This window comes from Plasmodium sp. gorilla clade G2 (assembly GCF_900097015.1).
Source record: "Plasmodium sp. gorilla clade G2 genome assembly, chromosome: 5".
Taxonomy (NCBI): domain Eukaryota; phylum Apicomplexa; class Aconoidasida; order Haemosporida; family Plasmodiidae; genus Plasmodium; species Plasmodium adleri (nom. inval.).
The window spans coordinates 778,678-798,331 of NC_041697.1; the positions used below are offsets into that span (position 1 = coordinate 778,678).

Here is a 19,654-nt window from a genome sequence, read left to right on the forward strand (position 1 = left end):
ATATATGATAAAAATTTCGGATGCTCAATAATCCTCTTAATGTGAAAGTAATACAAAAGGAAAAAAAAAGAAATATTGCATATATATATATATATATATATATTATATGAATGCTAAAATATATTAACACAAAATTGTAAGCAACGAAATAAAGGTTTTCCTTAGATATAATGTAATATATAAATCCATATTAATATAAAAAAATTTATAATATATATATAAATATATTTTATAATATTAGGAACAGAAAAATATATATTACATATCTATATGCATTCAAAATAATAAAAAATATAATGGCTTATTTTTGGTTTGTTTAATTTTAAAAAAAATATATATGTTTAAAATATTGTAAATTATATAATTAAAGGTTTAAAAAAAAAAAAAAATTAAAAAAAAAATAAAATAAAATAAAATATAAAACATATTAAAATATTAAAATTTTAACATAATTAATTATGTATATATATATTTATATATATATAATATATATATATACATACATTCATTACATACTCTTCTTTAATGTACTAATTTTTCAAAGTACAGTATATATAGTTTAAAAAATGAAATCCAAGAGATATTATTATGATATATTTTTTACATATTGTAGGCTCATAATTAAAATTTTATATATGAAATAAATTTTTTATATTTTTTATTTTATTAGCTTATTTTTATAAACCTTTTAATTTAAGTTTTAGTTCATCATATAATTGTAATAAGAAAATTTTAACATTATGTAGACGTAATTCTGTATTATCTGTATACATTAATTGCAGTTTAGTTTGTATATTAGCATGCATATCTAATGCAAGAAAGGAAAAATATTCTAAATATAAAGATGTAAAGAAATTAAGTTTATCTTCTTTAAAATTTATAGTTTTATTTATATTTAAGACATTAATATATTCATCAATTCGTTGAGTAATATTTTCTACATGTTTTAATTTTTCATTTTCTTGATTTCGTCCTATTTTTTCATTATATAAAATTTTGAGTTGCAATATTTTATCATATAGATTCATAATAATTTTTTTATTTTCTTGTGTTAAATCATAATTATTAAGTGTAGTATTATTATCTACAAAAAGTTTACAATTAACTAAGAAATCATCATTAGTGATATTATAATTATTAATTTTGAATCTGTATAAATTTAAAACAGATATTTCTCCAGTTTTATCTAATAATGAGATATCTAGAGGATGTGCTAAGATACCTATAGGAAACATATTATGATTAACTGTTGATGAATCTTGATTATTTGTATTTTTATTATCAACAAAAATCATAGCTATACTTACATTTCTATTTTTTCTTATTTTTTTTAAAAATTGGACTTTTTCCACTTCTGAAAATTTAATTACTGTTCTTTCTCCAGGTAATATATTTGAGTGTTCACTTAATTTAGATACAAATACAGACAAATCAATATTTTTTCTTTCTTTCCAAACTAAAAGAAAATTATATATATTTAATATATGATTATTATCATATATTTTATTTAAATAATTTAATTCATGTCTTTCTAGCGTTTCATCAGTATCAAAAAATGATAAATCATTTCCTGACATTTTATTTTGTATTTTCTCATTAATAATTTCTTTATTAACTTCATTAATATAATTATTACTTTCCTGTATTATTTGTAGAATTTCTTTTGAAAATCCACCTGAAGGTTTAAGTTGTGTTCCAATAATCGGCAACTTTACTTTTTTAATAACTTCATTTTGTTCATTGGCTATTTTTTCTGAAATAATTTCTTTTTCTATTTTTTTTTTAAAATTATCATCTAACTGGTTCAACACTTGTTTATCATCATGTATATTGGATACATTATTACTAATAAAATTGTCTAAATTCTTTTTATTTATATTACCCAGATTATTATTATTAATATTATTATTATTATCTAAATTGTGTGTAGTGTCATTATTCATATTATTTGAGGTCATTTTATTTTGCATACATATATCTTTTACTTGCATACTTGAACTATATTCATTATTCGAAATATTTTCTTCATTTTGAGATTTAAGTTTGGTATGTTTTTTTACATTTTTGCTTTTCCATATTTTTTTAAAATCATTATGTACAAAAAAAAAAGGATTGTAATTTAATGTATAACCATTTTTATGTGTTAAAGAATTATCATTATTATGGATATTAATATTCTGTGATGTATAATTCTTTATGTTCCTTTCCCTTTTATTACATTCAAAAGGGCTTGTGTCATTTTTTTTATTTCTATTTAAATTATAAAATATATGATAAAATGAAGAGTTTCTTTTAATCCCTTTTTTGATACTATAACTTTTTTTCCAAAATAAAAAAAAAAGAAATAGTACTTTAATGAGCCTTAACATAATATATAGTACGGGTAGGTACAAAAATATGAAAAGGAATAAATATTATATATATAAATATTATATATATATATATTATATATATATATATTATATTTACATTGTTATTTTTTTTGATTTAAGATAACATTCTTGTTCGTATATTTTTAATTTTGTTATTATAATATTCATTTTGAAGAATAATTTAAAAGAGATAAAAATAAAAAAAATAAAATAAAAAAATAATTAATAAAATAAAAAATAAAAAAATAAAAAAAAACTTATAATATTAACGAAATTATTTTATATAATTATATATATATATAATGATTATATATTATATGTGTATATAATAAATATACTATATTATAATATATATATATATATATATATATGACCAGTTAGAAAAAAAAAAAAATATATAGATATTATATTTACCTTCTATCAAAATAAATACATTTATGTTACATTTTTTATATTAAATTATAATTGATATGAATATGTGAAAAATTAAAAAGAAAGAGAAGAAAATGATTTTTAGAAGATTAATATATCATACGTCGAAACGTAGTAAGGAAAAAAAAAAATTTTTTACATTTTTAAAAAAACAAGAATATAAAACTATTCGGAATTATAATATGAAACAAGAAAAGAAAGAACATGAAACGTGCCAAAATAATGTTACAACACCCTTATACAAATCATATAAAGGTCACGATTTAAAAATAATATATGAGAATGATTATTTTTTAGTTCTTAATAAACCATATGATATCAAATTAGAGAAAGGAAAACTAGATGACATATATCCATCAATAGAAACTTTACTTTATAAAAAAAGAAAATTGGATGTATTCAGGTAATATATAATAAACTTATATTTTTGTTCTATAAGAGGATATATATAATAATAAATAATAAATAATAAATAAATAGTTATATATATATATATATATATATATACATATTTTTTGTGCTTGTTTATTTATATTTATTTATTTTACTTTTAGGATATGTGGACAACTTGATTATGCGACCAGTGGTCTTCTTATTGTCGCCAAAGATAAACTAAGTTGTAATATTTTAAATTACAATATAGAGAGTAAAAATATAAGTAAAATATATTTGGCTATATTATATGGGCATCTACCATTAGATATCCTTCATATAAATACACCTATAAGTAAAAACAAGGAAGGATTTAAAATGAAACTTTGTTATAATTATAATGATTATTATGACAACGGTAAGTATTGCTATAGTTTAATATATCCATATAAACATAGCTATATAAATAATGAAAAGGTTACATTATGTGAAATGAGGACAGTAACAGGGAGAAGACATCAACTGAGGTTACATTCTCTTTGTTTAGGAAGTTCGATTGTAGGTGATGAAACATATTTTGATGATATGCTAACAAATAAATATAAAATTGATTATAATAATGTTAATGGAAAAAATGAGAACGACAACGATAATAAAATCAAAGTAAATGATAACAATAATAATTATTATGATAATTACTATGATAGAAAATTATTATGTAATGAGAAAAAAAAAAAAATAGATGTTGAAAGGATGATGCTACATTGCTGGATTATATTGAAGAATAAAGAACTCAATAATTTAAAGAAAAGCGAAAGTATAAATAATTTAGAAAAACAAATTTTTGATCAAGATTATATTATTTGTGAAGATGAGTTAAGTCAATTTGCTAATGAAAATTCACGTACATATGACGAATGTGTTTTAAAAAATAATGATTTAATTAACATTAGCTTTATTAATTATAATGTAAAAGGTATTAAAAAAAATATAAAAAATATTGATAGAAAATTAAAAAATAATTTACGCAATAAAAGGGATATAACTACACATGTGGATATGTCATTCAATAATTCAGATAATATGAAAATAACAAAAGATAATATTATAACAAAATCAGAACAACATTCAAATAACGATGTTCTATTAAATTTAAACAAAGCTCCTATTATTAATGTAACAGATAATTTTTTAAATTATCAAAACGTAAATAAAAATAATATATATGAAATAAAAAATGATAAATATAAAAATCCAAATGACCTTTTTGATGATATTCATGATACATACAATAAATTTAACTGGGGATAATTTTTTTTTTTATTAGCCCTTATCATAATGTGTAATAATTCAATAGGGTATTTATATTTATATGTTTCTTTTTGATTTTTATATATTTTTTTTAAAGTTATATTACCAATTTTTTTTTTTTGTTATACGAATTTTTTGTTATATAAAAAAAATAATTTGAATGTTTTCGGTAAAAATAAATAAATATAATATGAAGATATAAAAAGTATGTAGCTTTAAAATAATCAAAACAAATATATAAAAAAATAAATTGTATATGATTAAATATATATATATATATATATATATATATATATATATATATATGTATGTATATATTTATTTATTTTATGTAACAATATACCTTATATGTTCTTATTCCCATACATCCATATATTAAAATTTTGAAATTATCTCCTATAGATAATTGTTTATTTATGTTGTTGGGTTTGTTTTTTATTTTAAAATAATTTACGAATGAACGTTTTTCTTCTTTACCTTTTTTTTGCTTTTTATTTTCTGTATAATATTTTCTTTTCACAATATTTGTATCTGTAGTCTCATCACTTGAAAAGGTAACCTCTTCTTTTAAATTAGATTCTATATAATTTTCTTTACAATGTGAATACTTCATTTTAATGTAGAATTTTTTTATTTTTTAAAAAGGGAAAACTTACTAGTGAAAAAAGGAAGAAAATATAAATACACATAAGGATGATATATATATATATATATATATATATATATATATATATATATATTTATAAATATTTTTATATCATTTATTTTATATTTTTGGTGAATCTGTTTATTCTGTAAATATAACGTACTCTTTACAAGTACTTAAAAGAAATAGAAAGTATGATAATTATTTTCTTTTCTTTATGATATATAATTTGCTGACTTTTTTATTTTGTATATGTAAAATAAAAGATAAATGAATAAATGTACAAAAATTTCTGAACCTTATTATTTATTTTTTATTTTGTTCATGTATATATACTTAAGTATATTACACATGAATGGTTATTATATTGTTTTATTTTTTCATAATATAAAAAATTTACAATAGCAACAATAAGACAGAAATTAAATATATATAAATATACATAAAGTATAAAATATAATTATTTGATTTTTATTTTTTTTTTTTTGATTTTTTTTTTCTTTTTTTTTTTTTTTGGGTGCATGCAAGACATATATTTAAAAATAACCATATTATTGATGAATATTTTAATAAATAATTAAATATAGAGATATAAATATTTTTCCACCCGATAAATTAAATATTATACATATATTATAATATTCCTGTTCTTTATTATATCTTATTGTTGAAAAATATACATATAATAGTATGCATAATATAAATATATTTTTTATATGTTGTAAAAAGAAACGTTCTTTATAAATATTCTACTTCCATATGAATAAATATATTATATATATATGTATAATTTTTCATATATACAAAAATATGTTGAGCTGTTCTATTATACCACATGAAAATGTGGCATATGAATATTTTTATAAAATTTCATATTCAAAAAGTATATACGATACTATATTGCTTTTTTGGAATAACTTCATTGTATTTATACCATTCCAATATATATATATATATATTACATAAAGAAAGATAATTTCAAAACAAAGGGGGAAAAAATATATATAATATATATATATTTATTTATATTATATATTTATTAATATAATAAACTTTTTTATTTATTAAAATATATGTACATAATAATATACATACATTTTCTTATTTTTAATATATTCCTCAAAAATACTTTTTTTAATAAAGAAGGACAAGCATCATTATTTGTAACAGCATTTCTCTAGAAATACTTATATAAGTATTTTATATTATTATAGAGAGAGAAAAAAAAAAAAAAAAAAATGTATACATATATATAATATATATATATATATATATGTTATAAACTTATATTTAAGGTTTGATTTAAATAAAAGGATTGTTTAAAAAAAATAAAATATAAAATAACAAATTAACATTTTTACAACATAGAGTTTAATATATATATATAATGATCAATTCATTCATTTATATAATTATTATTCCCTTTTAAAATAAGAAAATATTTATCCTTTTTTTTTTTTTTTTGATAACGATAATATAAAATACCATCATTAAATAAATAAATATACATATATATTATATTTATATCTCATTATGCGTAAAAATAATTATATACAATAAAGCCAATGTATCATATTTTTTTTTATAAAGTATATATCTATTAATAAATAACTTCTTATTTGAATTTATAAAACCTTTTTAAGTATATTATGTATGAATTATAAAATTCATAGATTTAACATATATATAATATATATATATGTTGATGTTATATTTTAAATAATTTCATTAGAATTTTTTTTTTTTTTTTTTTTTTTTGTTTTACAAATAACTTTATATTAAGTTGATTCCCTTTCAAATAATTAAATATAATAATTTACCCATTTTATATATTTTATTTTATCATTATACTTTTTTATTATGTCGGCGTTTGAAGAATTAGGGTTACATAGCGATTTGTGCGCAGTTTTAGAAAAAAATGGTATTGATTTACCAACGGCTATACAACAAGAGTCCATCCCTCTGACATTAGGAGGAGGAGATTTATGTGCTTGTGCTGAAACTGGTACAGGAAAGACCTTAAGTTTCATATTTTCTTCTTTACAGATAGTTCACGAATTGGTTCGAAATATAGGTAACTATGAAGATGTTAATATTAGAAAAAATAACAATAGTATTGAAAACAATAATGATAGTAATATATCGCACATTATTGATGATAATGATAAGAATAAGAAGGAGAGTTACATAAAACCTATTAATAAGAACTCAAAAGTAATAATTAAAGACAATGAATGTATATGTAATAATAACAATAATAATAATAATTTCCTTTTTGAAGAATTAAAAGTTGACTGTGAAATAACGAATGGATTATATGCATACGAAATTGAAATATTATCTAAAAGTTTTGTGAATGTTGGTTTTTGTCCATCCATTAAAGAAACATTAAAATATAATTATACATACTGTAGTAATGGTAATAAATATAATAATAATAGACAAGAACATTATGGTGAATATTTTTCAAATAATGATATTATAACATGTTTAATTAATAAAAATAATAATACTATATCTTTTAAAAAAAATGGGAAATTTTTAGGTAGTGCTTTTAAAATCTTTTATAAATATAATGATGTTGCATTTTTTCCATATATATGGGGAAAATATTTCCATATAAAATTTCATTTTGAAAATTTAAAATATGGTGATCGTTCATTACATTTTAATGAACTATGTATTTTATTAACTTCAAATTGTAATGATAATGATACTTCAAGTGATAGGAAAATATTTTTTTCTTCTGAAGATATTAAGGAGGAAAAGAATTTAAAAATAGAGAAATCAAATACTCAAACACATAATTATAATCAACAAAATATCAATAATAAAAAAAAATTATATTGTATCGTTTTATGTCCTACAAGAGATTTAGCGCAACAAACATATGATAATTACTTAAAGTACTCCGAATGTTTTAATAATCCTTCAATTAATATTGGAATATTTGTAGGAGGAGAGCAGAGAGGTAAAGGTCATCATATTAATGACGATGGATGTTACAATATTGTTGTGGGTACATGTTTTAAATTAATTGAATGTATAAGAAAAAATTCTATAAAAGTTAATGATATAAAGTTATTAATATTAGACGAAGCAGATGAATTAATAAATAATGATGAAAAAACAGTTTTAGAAATTAAAGATTCTTGTATGAAATATGGACATCGTGTGCAGACTTTATTTTTTTCTGCAACTTTGCAAGACAAAAATGTTAAAGATTGTATTAATAAAATAACCAATAAACCAATATTTGTTGATTTGAAATATGGAAAAAATAGTATACCATCACACATATATGTGTGTCTATATTATGTCAATGATGAAAATTCTAATTTATCAAATATTATAAAAGATAATGATAATAATAATAATAAAGAAATATATAATATCCTTTATAATGAGAAAATGTATCATATGAATACAAGGGAATTATATGAATATACAGATAAAGTACATATATTAAATAATTCAAATATTAATTTAAAAAAAAATGATAAGGAACAAATTTCTTTAAATATAAAAATGAATAAATTAAAAAAATTAGTTCAAATAATTAATGTTTTTAATATGCAAAATGGTATTATATTTTGTCGAACCAATTTAGATTGTGACAATGTATATAATTTTTTAAATGCTGTAGGTGATGGTAAAGCTTACAAAGGTACCGTTGAATCACTTAAAGAAAATAAATATTCCTGTGTTATATTAAAAGGAAAAATGTCAAATGAAGAGAGAAAAAACAATCTTCAAGCTTTCAAAAAAGGTGAAGTACGTTTTTTAATATGTACAGATGTAGCTGCAAGAGGTATTGATATACAGAATTTAAGATATCTTATTATTATGACCTTGTCTGATAATATTAATACATTTTTTCATAAAATTGGTAGAGTAGGAAGAGATGGAAAAAACAGTTTATGTATTGTCTTAAGTGCAGATAATGAGCAAGAAGAAAAAGTATGGTTTCATACCTGTCCTAGTAGAGGAATTAATTGTTACAATAGAAATTTAAAAGAAAATAAAGGATGTACTGTGTATATTAAAGAAAGTGATTATATTAAAACTATTAATGATATGTTAGAAGTACCTATGCATGTATTAGATTCCAAATATTATTATGCTGAAAATATTGTTGATCCTTTAAATTATTTCAAAAAACATCCTGTTTCTAATAAAAGTAGAAGAAATAAAAATCAAAATGCTAACTCCATTTTTCAAGAATCAGCTCATATAGATGTATTATCTTCCTTTGCTTCGAACATTAATAGTATAAAAAAATTACAGTCTGCAATTAGTTATAAGCACTATGAATTGTTGAACTTTAAAATATGAAACGGGACATTAATATATATATATATATATATAGTATAAATTTTTAAAAAGAGAAAACTAACTGCTAGTCGGTATTTGATAAACATAAATCTTAATTGTTATATGAGTATAAATGAAAAATAAATATATACATGTATTTATATTATTTGTAAGTATTTTATGATCGAATGTTTATATTTTAATCATGCCAACTTCTTTTTATGATTTTATTAATATAAAAAGGAAATATATATTATATATATATATATATATATATATATATATATTTATTTAATTTATATTTGAGAAATATGTCCTAAATTGAAAAATAATATATGCAAAAAATTAAGCATTATAAGACTTCCCAAATGCATTATGTAAGAATAAAAAAATATTCATGTATTCCTTATGCTTCTTTTTTTTTTAAAATAACATTTTTATAAAAATTATTTTATATCTTTTTTTTTTTTTTTTATTTCACAAAAGTATCATATATATATATTTATAATTTTTTGTACACATTTTTTTAAAGATATTATATACGGAAAATAAATATAATTAAATACATACATATATATATATATATATATATATATATATATATATATATATTATTTATTTTATTTTATAATTTAATTTTTTTTTTTTTTTTTTGTTTCATTTTTAAAATAAAAGAAAATTCTTTAAATATCAAGAAAATATTTTAACGATGAACAATTTTTTGAATTATTTAAAAAAAGTAATGTACAAATTATATTTGATATAATTATAAAAGAATATATAAATAAATATAAATATATACATATATATAATATCTATGTAACATCATGATAATATGGTATAATTCTTCAGTAGGGTATGCTAAAAATTTTTTAAGGTCAAAAAATTATTATAAATACTACCATTCTGCAAAGTTGTTTCAACGGAGGCAATTTTCTCTGTTCAACAATAACAACAAAAATGGTGTTGCAAATAATTCGAATAATAGAACAGATTTTATTCAATTATATCACAATTTAATAGAAACGAAGAAAATTGAACATGACCCTTATCAATTTAAGCTTATTTTAATATTACAGGCATAACAAAAAAAAAATAACATAAATAAATAAATATATATATATATATATATGTAATATTTATAATTTTCCTATATTCTGTTTTATAGGCGCTTGAAAACAATATCAATAATTACTATCACAATGTACAGGATAAAAAAAAAAAAAATATGAGTACCCAAATAAATAATAAAAAGAAATCATTTCTGAGTTCATTGTTCTGTAGCAATAAATATATAGAAGGTAAGGATCATTCGATTAATGATTCAAATGATGAACATATAATTTTAGATAGTTTAAAAAATGATGACAGTTTCTTTTTATTTGAAAATGATAAATATGAAAAGGATAAAGATTTAAAATATGATGATATAAAAGATGAGAAATATTTTGTGAATGAAATTAATATAGACGAAAAATCTATTACATATATAAGAGGTTTATATATATATGGTAGTGTAGGTAGAGGAAAGACATATTTTTTAAATTTATTATTTGATAGATTAAAATTGAATAAATTAAAAATGCATTATCATAATTTTATGCAAGAAATACATAGAAAGTTTCATGAAGAAAAAATGAATAATTCAGAAGATCCAATAAAAAGTATATCAATAAAAATGAGTGAAAAATATAAAGTTATATTTATAGATGAATTTCAAGTAGTACATATATCTGATGCTATGGTTATAAAATCTTTATTTAATCATCTTTTTTATCAAGGAACCATTTTATTATGTACATCAAATAGAAATCCTATACATTTATATCATAATGGTTTAAATAGAGATCGTTTTTTGCCTTTTATACAATTATTATTTAAATTTAATTATATATTTGAAATTGATAATTATCATGATTTTCGTTTAAAAAATATACACACCAAAGATGATATTTATATGTTACCAAATAAAACATTTGAGCAAGTGAAAAATCATTGTAGTGATTTATATTGTAGATATTATAATAAAGATATAAATTATGTAAGACAAAATGAGAAGTTTAATCAAACTTTAATTGTTTCAAATTTTAAAAAATGTATTATTCCATATATGTTAAATAAATATTGTATATTTTCTTTTCAAGACTTATGTAGTAAAAATATAAGTATTGATGAATATAATGCCATATCAAATAATAGTCATACTATATTTATTTATGATATAGAAAAAATGAATGAAGAAAGTAAAGGAAATGAAATGAGAAGATTTATTTTGTTAATAGACATTTTATATGAAAAGAATACTAAAGTTTTCTTTTATAGTAACATTCCTATATTTCAAATTTTTCAAACAAGTTGTATTATTTCGCATTTTCAAAATTTATTGGACAAAATGAAATCTCAGTATGATCACTTTAAAACCTTTAAAGAATCACTTAAGGAACAATTAAAGGATGGGTCATTTAATAGGGAGATATTTAGAAGCATAATGTTATCATTTGATACAACTACAGAGTAATAATATATATGTGTCTAAAATAATTATATACATACATAATAATAATAATTATCCATTTTATTATATATATTTCCTTTTTATGTTGTAGAATAAGTGATAAATTATTTGATGCTATAAACTACAATATCAATAAGGAGTACATACCAATACAATACCTTAGGTAAATAAATATAAATAAATAAAAACAAATATGTAAATGTTATAATATATATATATTATTTATCCAATTTAATTATATTTTTTTTCAGGAGAGTTTTGTGCTTTCACATTATGAATTACGAAATTGATGTAAAAAGGAATTTAAAATTTTTGGAAGATGAAGATCTAAGAGTGGAACCTATTCCTTATTTACTATTCGAGTAAAAAGAATAAATAAATATACACATATATATATATATATATATATATATATATATATATATATATTTATTTATATGCACATAAATCTTTTCATTTCTTATTTCCTTTTAGCGAAAACGATATAGATACATCACAAGAAAATACCTTCGCATCAATGCGAACATTATCGAGGTATGATAAAATATGCTACTTATTATATATGTAATAATTATATTATAAAAACGACATATTTTTATATATTGATAAAAGTTAACTATTATATGAATTTGTATGTTTTTCCACTTATATATGAGGGTTTACATATATATATATATATATTTATTTATTTACTATGTATATATTTTATTTTTGTAGAATGAAGCATATGTGCACATCATCATATTTGGACAAGCATAAAAAACTATACGAGAATAATATATAGCATATATATATGTATAGATATATAGATATATCCATTGCTATTTAAATATAATATTTTTATATGCGAATTTTGTATTATATATTACGTATTTTTTTTTTTTCTTTTTTTTTTTTTTGGAATTTATGTTTTAGTTTTATTTTTCTTTATAAGTATGAAATAACATAATTCTAATATATATTTAAAGCACAATTTTTAAAATGAACTTTCTTTTATAAACATGTTTCTAATGTTTTTCTTTATTTGTATAAAATTGTATGTTATAATATAACAAAGGTTTATCATATATTATAATGAAAATATTTATTTTATGGTATATATGAATATACGATTAAAATAAAAAAAGATATACAAGTATATATATATATATATATATATATATATATATATATATATATATATTAAATTATAATATTTAAAATACCTATTTTGGATTATACTTTTAATTATGAAAAAAGTATCTGAAAAGACACAAGTAATATATTATATATGTATAATAAGATAATAAAATTATGACATACTAATATAAGAGAAAATGGTAATTAACTTTTTGTATGTTATTAGATAGAACTATGACAAAAAAAGAAGATTTTTATTTATACAATTAATAAGCAGTTATATAAGGAAGTTTGAATATTATAAAAGAGGCAAAAGTGTTTACACAAAACTATTTATATACATTTATGTATATATATATATATATATATATATATTTATATATTTATATATATTTATAGTATGTCATATAAATTTTTGCCTTTAGAAAGCATATAACAAGGAAAACTCCAAATTCCTCAAAAGAAGAGAAGAACACAAAAGAGAAAACAAAAAAGAAAGTAAAGGGAATAACAAAAAGGAATATAAAAAAGATAAGAATGAAACAAACAAAGGAACTAATAAAAAGCTCAGATATGTCTTAAAAGTTGACACGGATGGTGAGTACAAGAATAAGAGGAATAAAGAAAAGGATGAAATACAAAAAAAAAGAAATAATAAAAGAAGAAGTTTATCAGTAGTTATACCCAATTATGAAAAGGACATAATAAATAATATAAAACTAGCAGATAAAATATATAAAATATCAACTAATAAATCAAGCGACGATGATTCTTACGAATCATATGATACTAGTGAAAGAAGTACTAGTTCGAAAAATGAAAAGAGAAAAAACTATTGGAAAAGCAAAAAAATTAAAAATAGAAGAAGCTTAAGTTGTGGTAACTATAATTCAGATAGTAGTAATACTCATATAAATAAAAAATTTGATATTAATATTAATGAAGTTCAAACAAAATATAAAAATAAAAATATAAAAATTATATATGATGATGGGGGAGCTAAAAGGATTGTAGTGAAAAAGAAAAGAAAGAATAAAAAGGAAGGAAAACAAAGTGAAGAAAATTATGAAGAAGATGAACAAGATGATGAAGAAGTCGATGAAGAAGCTGATGATGACGATGAAGATGAAGATAATGATGATGAAGATACTGACGATGACGATACTGACGATGACGATAATGGCGATGATGTAAATGACGAAGAAGATGACGACTATGATGATTATGATAATGAATGTGATGAAGATGAAGTTGATAATAAACGAAATGTTCTTAATAATCGTAGGGAAAAAAAAAAGAAAGAATCAAATGATAATACAAAAAAATTAAAAAATGGGGGAAAAAAAAGTAACAATAAGTATAAAAAAATAAAAAGTAGGAAGAAGGAGAAAGAAAACGAAAAAAATACAAAAAACTTATATAATGTAAAAAAGAAAAAAAAAAAGAAAACCATAGCATTAAGTGATAGTTATTCTGGAGAAAACAAAAAACAAAATATAAACAAATTTGATAATGATAAAAAATATGTAGATATGAAAAGAGGAAATAAGCGATATTCAAGTGTGTATGAAAAAAGAAGGGTATATAATACAAATGAGTATGAAGAAAATGAAAAAATTATATATGATCAGACTAAGCGTGATCAAAATGAATATTATCTAAATAAATATCATCCGAATGAATATAATCCAAATAAATATCATCCGAATGAATATAATCCAAATAAGTATCATACGAATGAGTATAATACAAACAAATATCATCTGAATGATTATCATCCAACTCAATATAATACAAATAATCATGAGGATGCTACATCAAATACAATTAAAAATATGTACTATTCAAAAGAAAAGAAAAATACATTACATGTATGCTCCGAATATGCTAATATAAAAAACAAAGAATTGAACAATAAGCTTTTTCTTAATATAAAAGAATTTATTTTCAAAATGCATTTAAATCTGGAAAATATTAAAGAAATGATCAAAAATAAGAATGATTATTTATTAACAACATTTCAATCATCTTATCATAATATTGTAGAGTATTGTAAAAAAAATGAGGTACAAAAAGAGAATTTCTATAAAATAATATTTCAAGATTTGTTTAGTTTGTTAAATGAATTTATTATGGTTGATGATTACACTAAGAGATTTTTCTTTAGTGTTGAAAGAGATGTGAGACAAAAATGTTTAGAAAATATAAAAAACGAATTTTATAACTTTATAAATAAATTTATAAATACAAATGAGAATAACAAAAATGTATTATCTTCTCAATGTAAAAATGATGAATGGTTTGTTTCATCCGATAGATACAAAAATAGTACGATGAATATACAAGAAATGCTCACAAGTAAACAAGAGAAACCTAGTAATATATTTTCCACAATATCTATGTTACACAGTAATATTACTAATAATAGTCATGTTAGTGGGATGAATATTAATAACAATAAATCGTATGATCAAAGTATTAGATATACAAACAACTCCTTATCCAGTTTGCATAATATAAATAATGATAATATGGTTAAGAGTGAAATTTTAAAAATTGATCGTTTGAATAACGACTTGGTTCTAAAACTTAACAAATCAAGCATATTTCAAAATACAAATGATGAAAATATTAATGTAATAGAATATTTGAAAACTCTTATAAAAAATGAAAAAGAAAAGTACGTTAAATTAGAAATTTTATATGATGAAATAAAACAAAAGTATGATTTACTTCAAAAAAAAAGAGAAGATGATATATATTATAAACAATCACATATATCGAATAATAATAAAATACAGGACGAAGAAAATTTATCTTTTTTTGAAAAATTGTACAGGAGTCAATCTATTATAAAATACGAAGAACAGAAATTAGAAGATTCCTCCAAAAAGATCGTAGAAGAAAATTTGAAAATTAGCAAAATGAAAGAAATTAACGAACAAAATAAGAAAGATTTAGAAATAGAAAAAGAATTAATAAAAAAAGAAAACGAAGAAATAGTAAATGAAAATGAATTATTAATAAAGAAAAAAAAAGACATGGAAAATGATATACAAGTTATACAACAACAAAAAAAAGATATTGAATTGGAAATAGAATTAGTGCAGCAAAAAAAGGAAAAAATCCAAAAAGAAAATGAACTCTTAGATGACAAAAAAAAAACATTGGATCAAGAAAATGAGCTCTTAGATGACAAAAAAAAAACATTGGATCAAGAAAATGAGCTCTTGGATGATAAAAAAAAAAAATTGGATGAGGAAAATCAACTCTTAGATGATAAAAAAAAAAAATTGGATGAAGAAAATATTCTTTTGGAGGAAAGAAAGAAAAAAATGGATGAAGAAAATTTTCTTTTGGATGAGAAAAAGAAAAGAATGGATGAAGAAAATTTTCTTTTGGATGAGAAAAAGAAAGAAATAGTTAATGATCACAATATATTCATAGAAGCAGAACATAATTTATTAAATGATAAGAAAACGAAAATACAAGAGGATTATAATATAATTGAAGAGGAATTAAAAGAAATGCATAGTAAAAAAATATTATTGGAAGAAACAAAAATAAAAATAGAAAATGATGAAAATGATATAAAAAGAAAACAATCACAGATAGAAAATATATATAGAAGAAATAGTATGATGATAGATAATATAAATACATATTCATATAAATCCAATATGAAAATGAAGACATTTAATTTCGACAATAATATAGAAGAAGAAGATAACATAACACAAAAAACAAATAGTAAAATATATATTGATGATACATCAAATATGTTGACTAAAAATAATAAATCCAGTATTTACAATATAAATAGTGAAAAGGATATAATAATAAATGATCAAGAAATATATAATAATAATAATAATACATTCAATAATGATATAGAAAAGGATCTTACGAGTGTAAGGGAAAATAATAATTTCAATAATATATCATATATTAAAAGTCAAAGTAAAATTTATGATATAAATGAAACTAATAATACGTTTCTTATGGACAGAGAAAATATTATAAAGTTTCAAAATGATATTAATGAAAAGCAAAAGTTACTTAAACAAAGAGAGGAAATATTTTATGAAGAAAAAAAAAATTTTGAAAAAGAAAAAAATGAATTACATTTATTAAAAGAAAATGTTTTAAATAAAATGAATATTATAAAAGATAGAGAAAATCAACTTAATAAAAAAGAAGAAGAATTAAAAAAAATGAAAGAATTATTATTAAATAAAGAAAATATGACAAATTATTCATTAAATTCATCCAAAATATGTAAGGACAAATTGGAATATAATAAATTAGAAGATGTTACCAAAAAAGAAGATATCAATATGTCAACCATGAAAAGTTTTAAGGCTCACTTAAGAGATACAAATAATAGTGAACCACTTAAAAATGATGTCAATAATGATAAATTATATGAGGATAATATATCATCTTATGAGAATAACTTATCACATGATAACAATATGAAGTATGATAGTAATTCATCATGTGATAATAATATCACTCATGGTAATAATCTATCTTATGATAATAATCCCTCGTATAATACACATATGAAATTAAGCGAATTAGAAGAGAATAATGAAAATGAAAATAAAAATAAAGAGAACATACATTATTATGATAAAGATAATTATATTGATAGAAATAATATCATTAACAATAATAACTTTGATATATCAAAAATCTCAAATGATAGCATTTCAGGAAATATAGATATGAATGAATTACATGAAAATTTAAATAATAGTTTGAAGGAAATAGAAATGTATAAAAGTTTATTAAAAAGTAGAGATTCAGAAATAAATACATTAAAATTAAAAATTGAAAAACAAAGGAGTGAACAAAAGTGGAAACAAAATAATATTAACCAATTAAATGACATAAGTTCTGATATGAATAATATATATACTAATGGAAACATAAGTAATGGAGTGAATTATGACAGTTCAATGAATGTACTTGAGTTACCAGAAAAGGTAACACACATCAATTAAAAAGAAAACATATACATATATATATATAAATACATATTTGTGTGTATTTTTTATAACTTTCCTTTTTTTTTTTTTTTTTTTTTTTAGAAATGTTTGAATTTATCTGAAGTGGAAGGTAATGAAAAAATGAAAAGTATCTTCAGCAAGGAACTTATATCATTATATAAAGAAATAAATAATATCAAAGAAGAATATAATATAAATGTACTCAAGAAAAATGAATTTATTGGAAATCTTTTACTTAATTTGTAAAAAAAAAAAAAAAATTATAAAATGAATATAATATGTCCACATATATATATATATATATATATAATAGATGTTGAATATTTTCATTTTACTTTTATACTTTTTATTTTTCAAGTTTAAATGATTTGAGAAATAATTATAGATTAAAAGAAAATTACTATGAAAAAGAGGTACATAAAAGTCAAATAATTATAAGCGAAAGGGAGGATTACATAAAGGAACTACAGTATAAAAAGAATAAATAAAAATAAAATAAAATAAAATAAAATAAAATAATTAAATTAAAATATATTAATATGTATATATTTATTTCGTTCCTTGTTTTAATTTTCATATAAAAATAAAGATTTATATATTTTGATATATCTTTTATTATATAAATATTATTATATATATATATTTTTTTTTTGAAGGAATACATTGAATGAAAAAAAGTTGAAAGAAATATCTTATAAAAAGATGCTGTTAAAAATGAATCAAATAAATGATACATATAAATTAAAAAACAAAAGAAGTTTATCTACAGTTGAATTATTAAAACAAGATATAAAATTTCTAAATGAAGATGTTTTAAAAAAAAATGAAATGGTAACTTTGTCTACAAAATTATTAAAAAATAAAATTTATTTTAATAAATAATATGTTGCATAAAATGTAAAATTATAATATGATAATCGTACATATATTATTTGTATTATATATATTATAAAATATTTTAAATTATTTTGAAAAAATATATTAATTCATCTACTATAAAAATAATACATATTATAGAAAAAAAAGGAAAAAAATATATATATATTATAAATAAAATATATATGTATTATTTTTTTCAAAATTATGTATTATATATATATGTGTATAATATAATTTTTATTTTTTCCTTATAAATACGTAAACATCATTTTTATTGTATTTGTATTTTTATTATTTCTATATTATTATTTTTTTTTTTTTTTTTCTTTTGAAGATTAAAAAATTTGAAGTATCTAAGTGATTATATAAATGCAAAAGCAAGGGTGAGATTCAAAAACATGAGGTCCAATTTGTATATATTAAAAAAAAAAATTGATAACTGGAAACAATATAAAATATACCTTATTATGAATTAAGTACATATATAATAACATCACATTGCATATATATAAATAAATATATATATATATAATATATAGTATGTATTTACAATTATATTAATAAATTTTATATTCATTTAATTCTTTTTATTTTTATTTATTTATTTTTTTTTTTTATTAAATGTAAAAAAAAAAAAATTAGAGGAAATATTTTTTCCTATTTCTTATTTTTTCATTTC

General features: G+C 19.0%; 6 protein-coding genes across 6 annotated transcripts; 4 read left to right on the forward strand and 2 right to left on the reverse strand.

Moving 5' to 3' along the window:
* Nucleotides 1-677: 677 nt before the first annotated feature.
* On the reverse strand, nucleotides 678-2,369 carry PADL01_0520400 (conserved Plasmodium protein, unknown function; the record flags this gene model as incomplete). The annotated part of the gene is made up of 1 exon (XM_028685573.1): nucleotides 678-2,369. One exon carries the CDS (start codon nucleotides 2,367-2,369, stop codon nucleotides 678-680), a length of 1,692 nt encoding a protein of 563 aa, XP_028537058.1.
* A 509-nt stretch (nucleotides 2,370-2,878) lies between these two features.
* On the forward strand, nucleotides 2,879-4,487 carry PADL01_0520500 (ribosomal large subunit pseudouridylate synthase, putative; the record flags this gene model as incomplete). The annotated part of the gene is made up of 2 exons (XM_028685574.1): nucleotides 2,879-3,207; nucleotides 3,359-4,487. 2 exons carry the CDS (start codon nucleotides 2,879-2,881, stop codon nucleotides 4,485-4,487), a joined length of 1,458 nt encoding a protein of 485 aa, XP_028537059.1.
* A 322-nt stretch (nucleotides 4,488-4,809) lies between these two features.
* PADL01_0520600 (conserved Plasmodium protein, unknown function) lies at nucleotides 4,810-5,100 on the reverse strand (the record flags this gene model as incomplete). Its single annotated transcript, XM_028685575.1, has 1 exon — nucleotides 4,810-5,100. One exon carries the CDS (start codon nucleotides 5,098-5,100, stop codon nucleotides 4,810-4,812), a length of 291 nt encoding a protein of 96 aa, XP_028537060.1.
* A 1,893-nt stretch (nucleotides 5,101-6,993) lies between these two features.
* On the forward strand, nucleotides 6,994-9,468 carry PADL01_0520700 (DEAD/DEAH box ATP-dependent RNA helicase, putative; the record flags this gene model as incomplete). Its single annotated transcript, XM_028685576.1, has 1 exon — nucleotides 6,994-9,468. The coding sequence occupies one exon, from the start codon at nucleotides 6,994-6,996 to the stop codon at nucleotides 9,466-9,468; it is 2,475 nt and encodes an 824-aa protein (XP_028537061.1).
* Nucleotides 9,469-10,274: 806 nt separating this feature from the next.
* Nucleotides 10,275-12,746, forward strand: PADL01_0520800 (nucleotide binding protein, putative; the record flags this gene model as incomplete). The annotated part of the gene is made up of 6 exons (XM_028685577.1): nucleotides 10,275-10,526; nucleotides 10,616-11,961; nucleotides 12,054-12,125; nucleotides 12,214-12,324; nucleotides 12,437-12,496; nucleotides 12,680-12,746. 6 exons carry the CDS (start codon nucleotides 10,275-10,277, stop codon nucleotides 12,744-12,746), a joined length of 1,908 nt encoding a protein of 635 aa, XP_028537062.1.
* A 445-nt stretch (nucleotides 12,747-13,191) lies between these two features.
* On the forward strand, nucleotides 13,192-19,336 carry PADL01_0520900 (conserved Plasmodium protein, unknown function; the record flags this gene model as incomplete). Its single annotated transcript, XM_028685578.1, has 6 exons — nucleotides 13,192-13,218; nucleotides 13,507-18,072; nucleotides 18,178-18,338; nucleotides 18,455-18,565; nucleotides 18,753-18,927; nucleotides 19,310-19,336. 6 exons carry the CDS (start codon nucleotides 13,192-13,194, stop codon nucleotides 19,334-19,336), a joined length of 5,067 nt encoding a protein of 1,688 aa, XP_028537063.1.
* Between the last annotated feature and the right edge of the window lie 318 nt (nucleotides 19,337-19,654).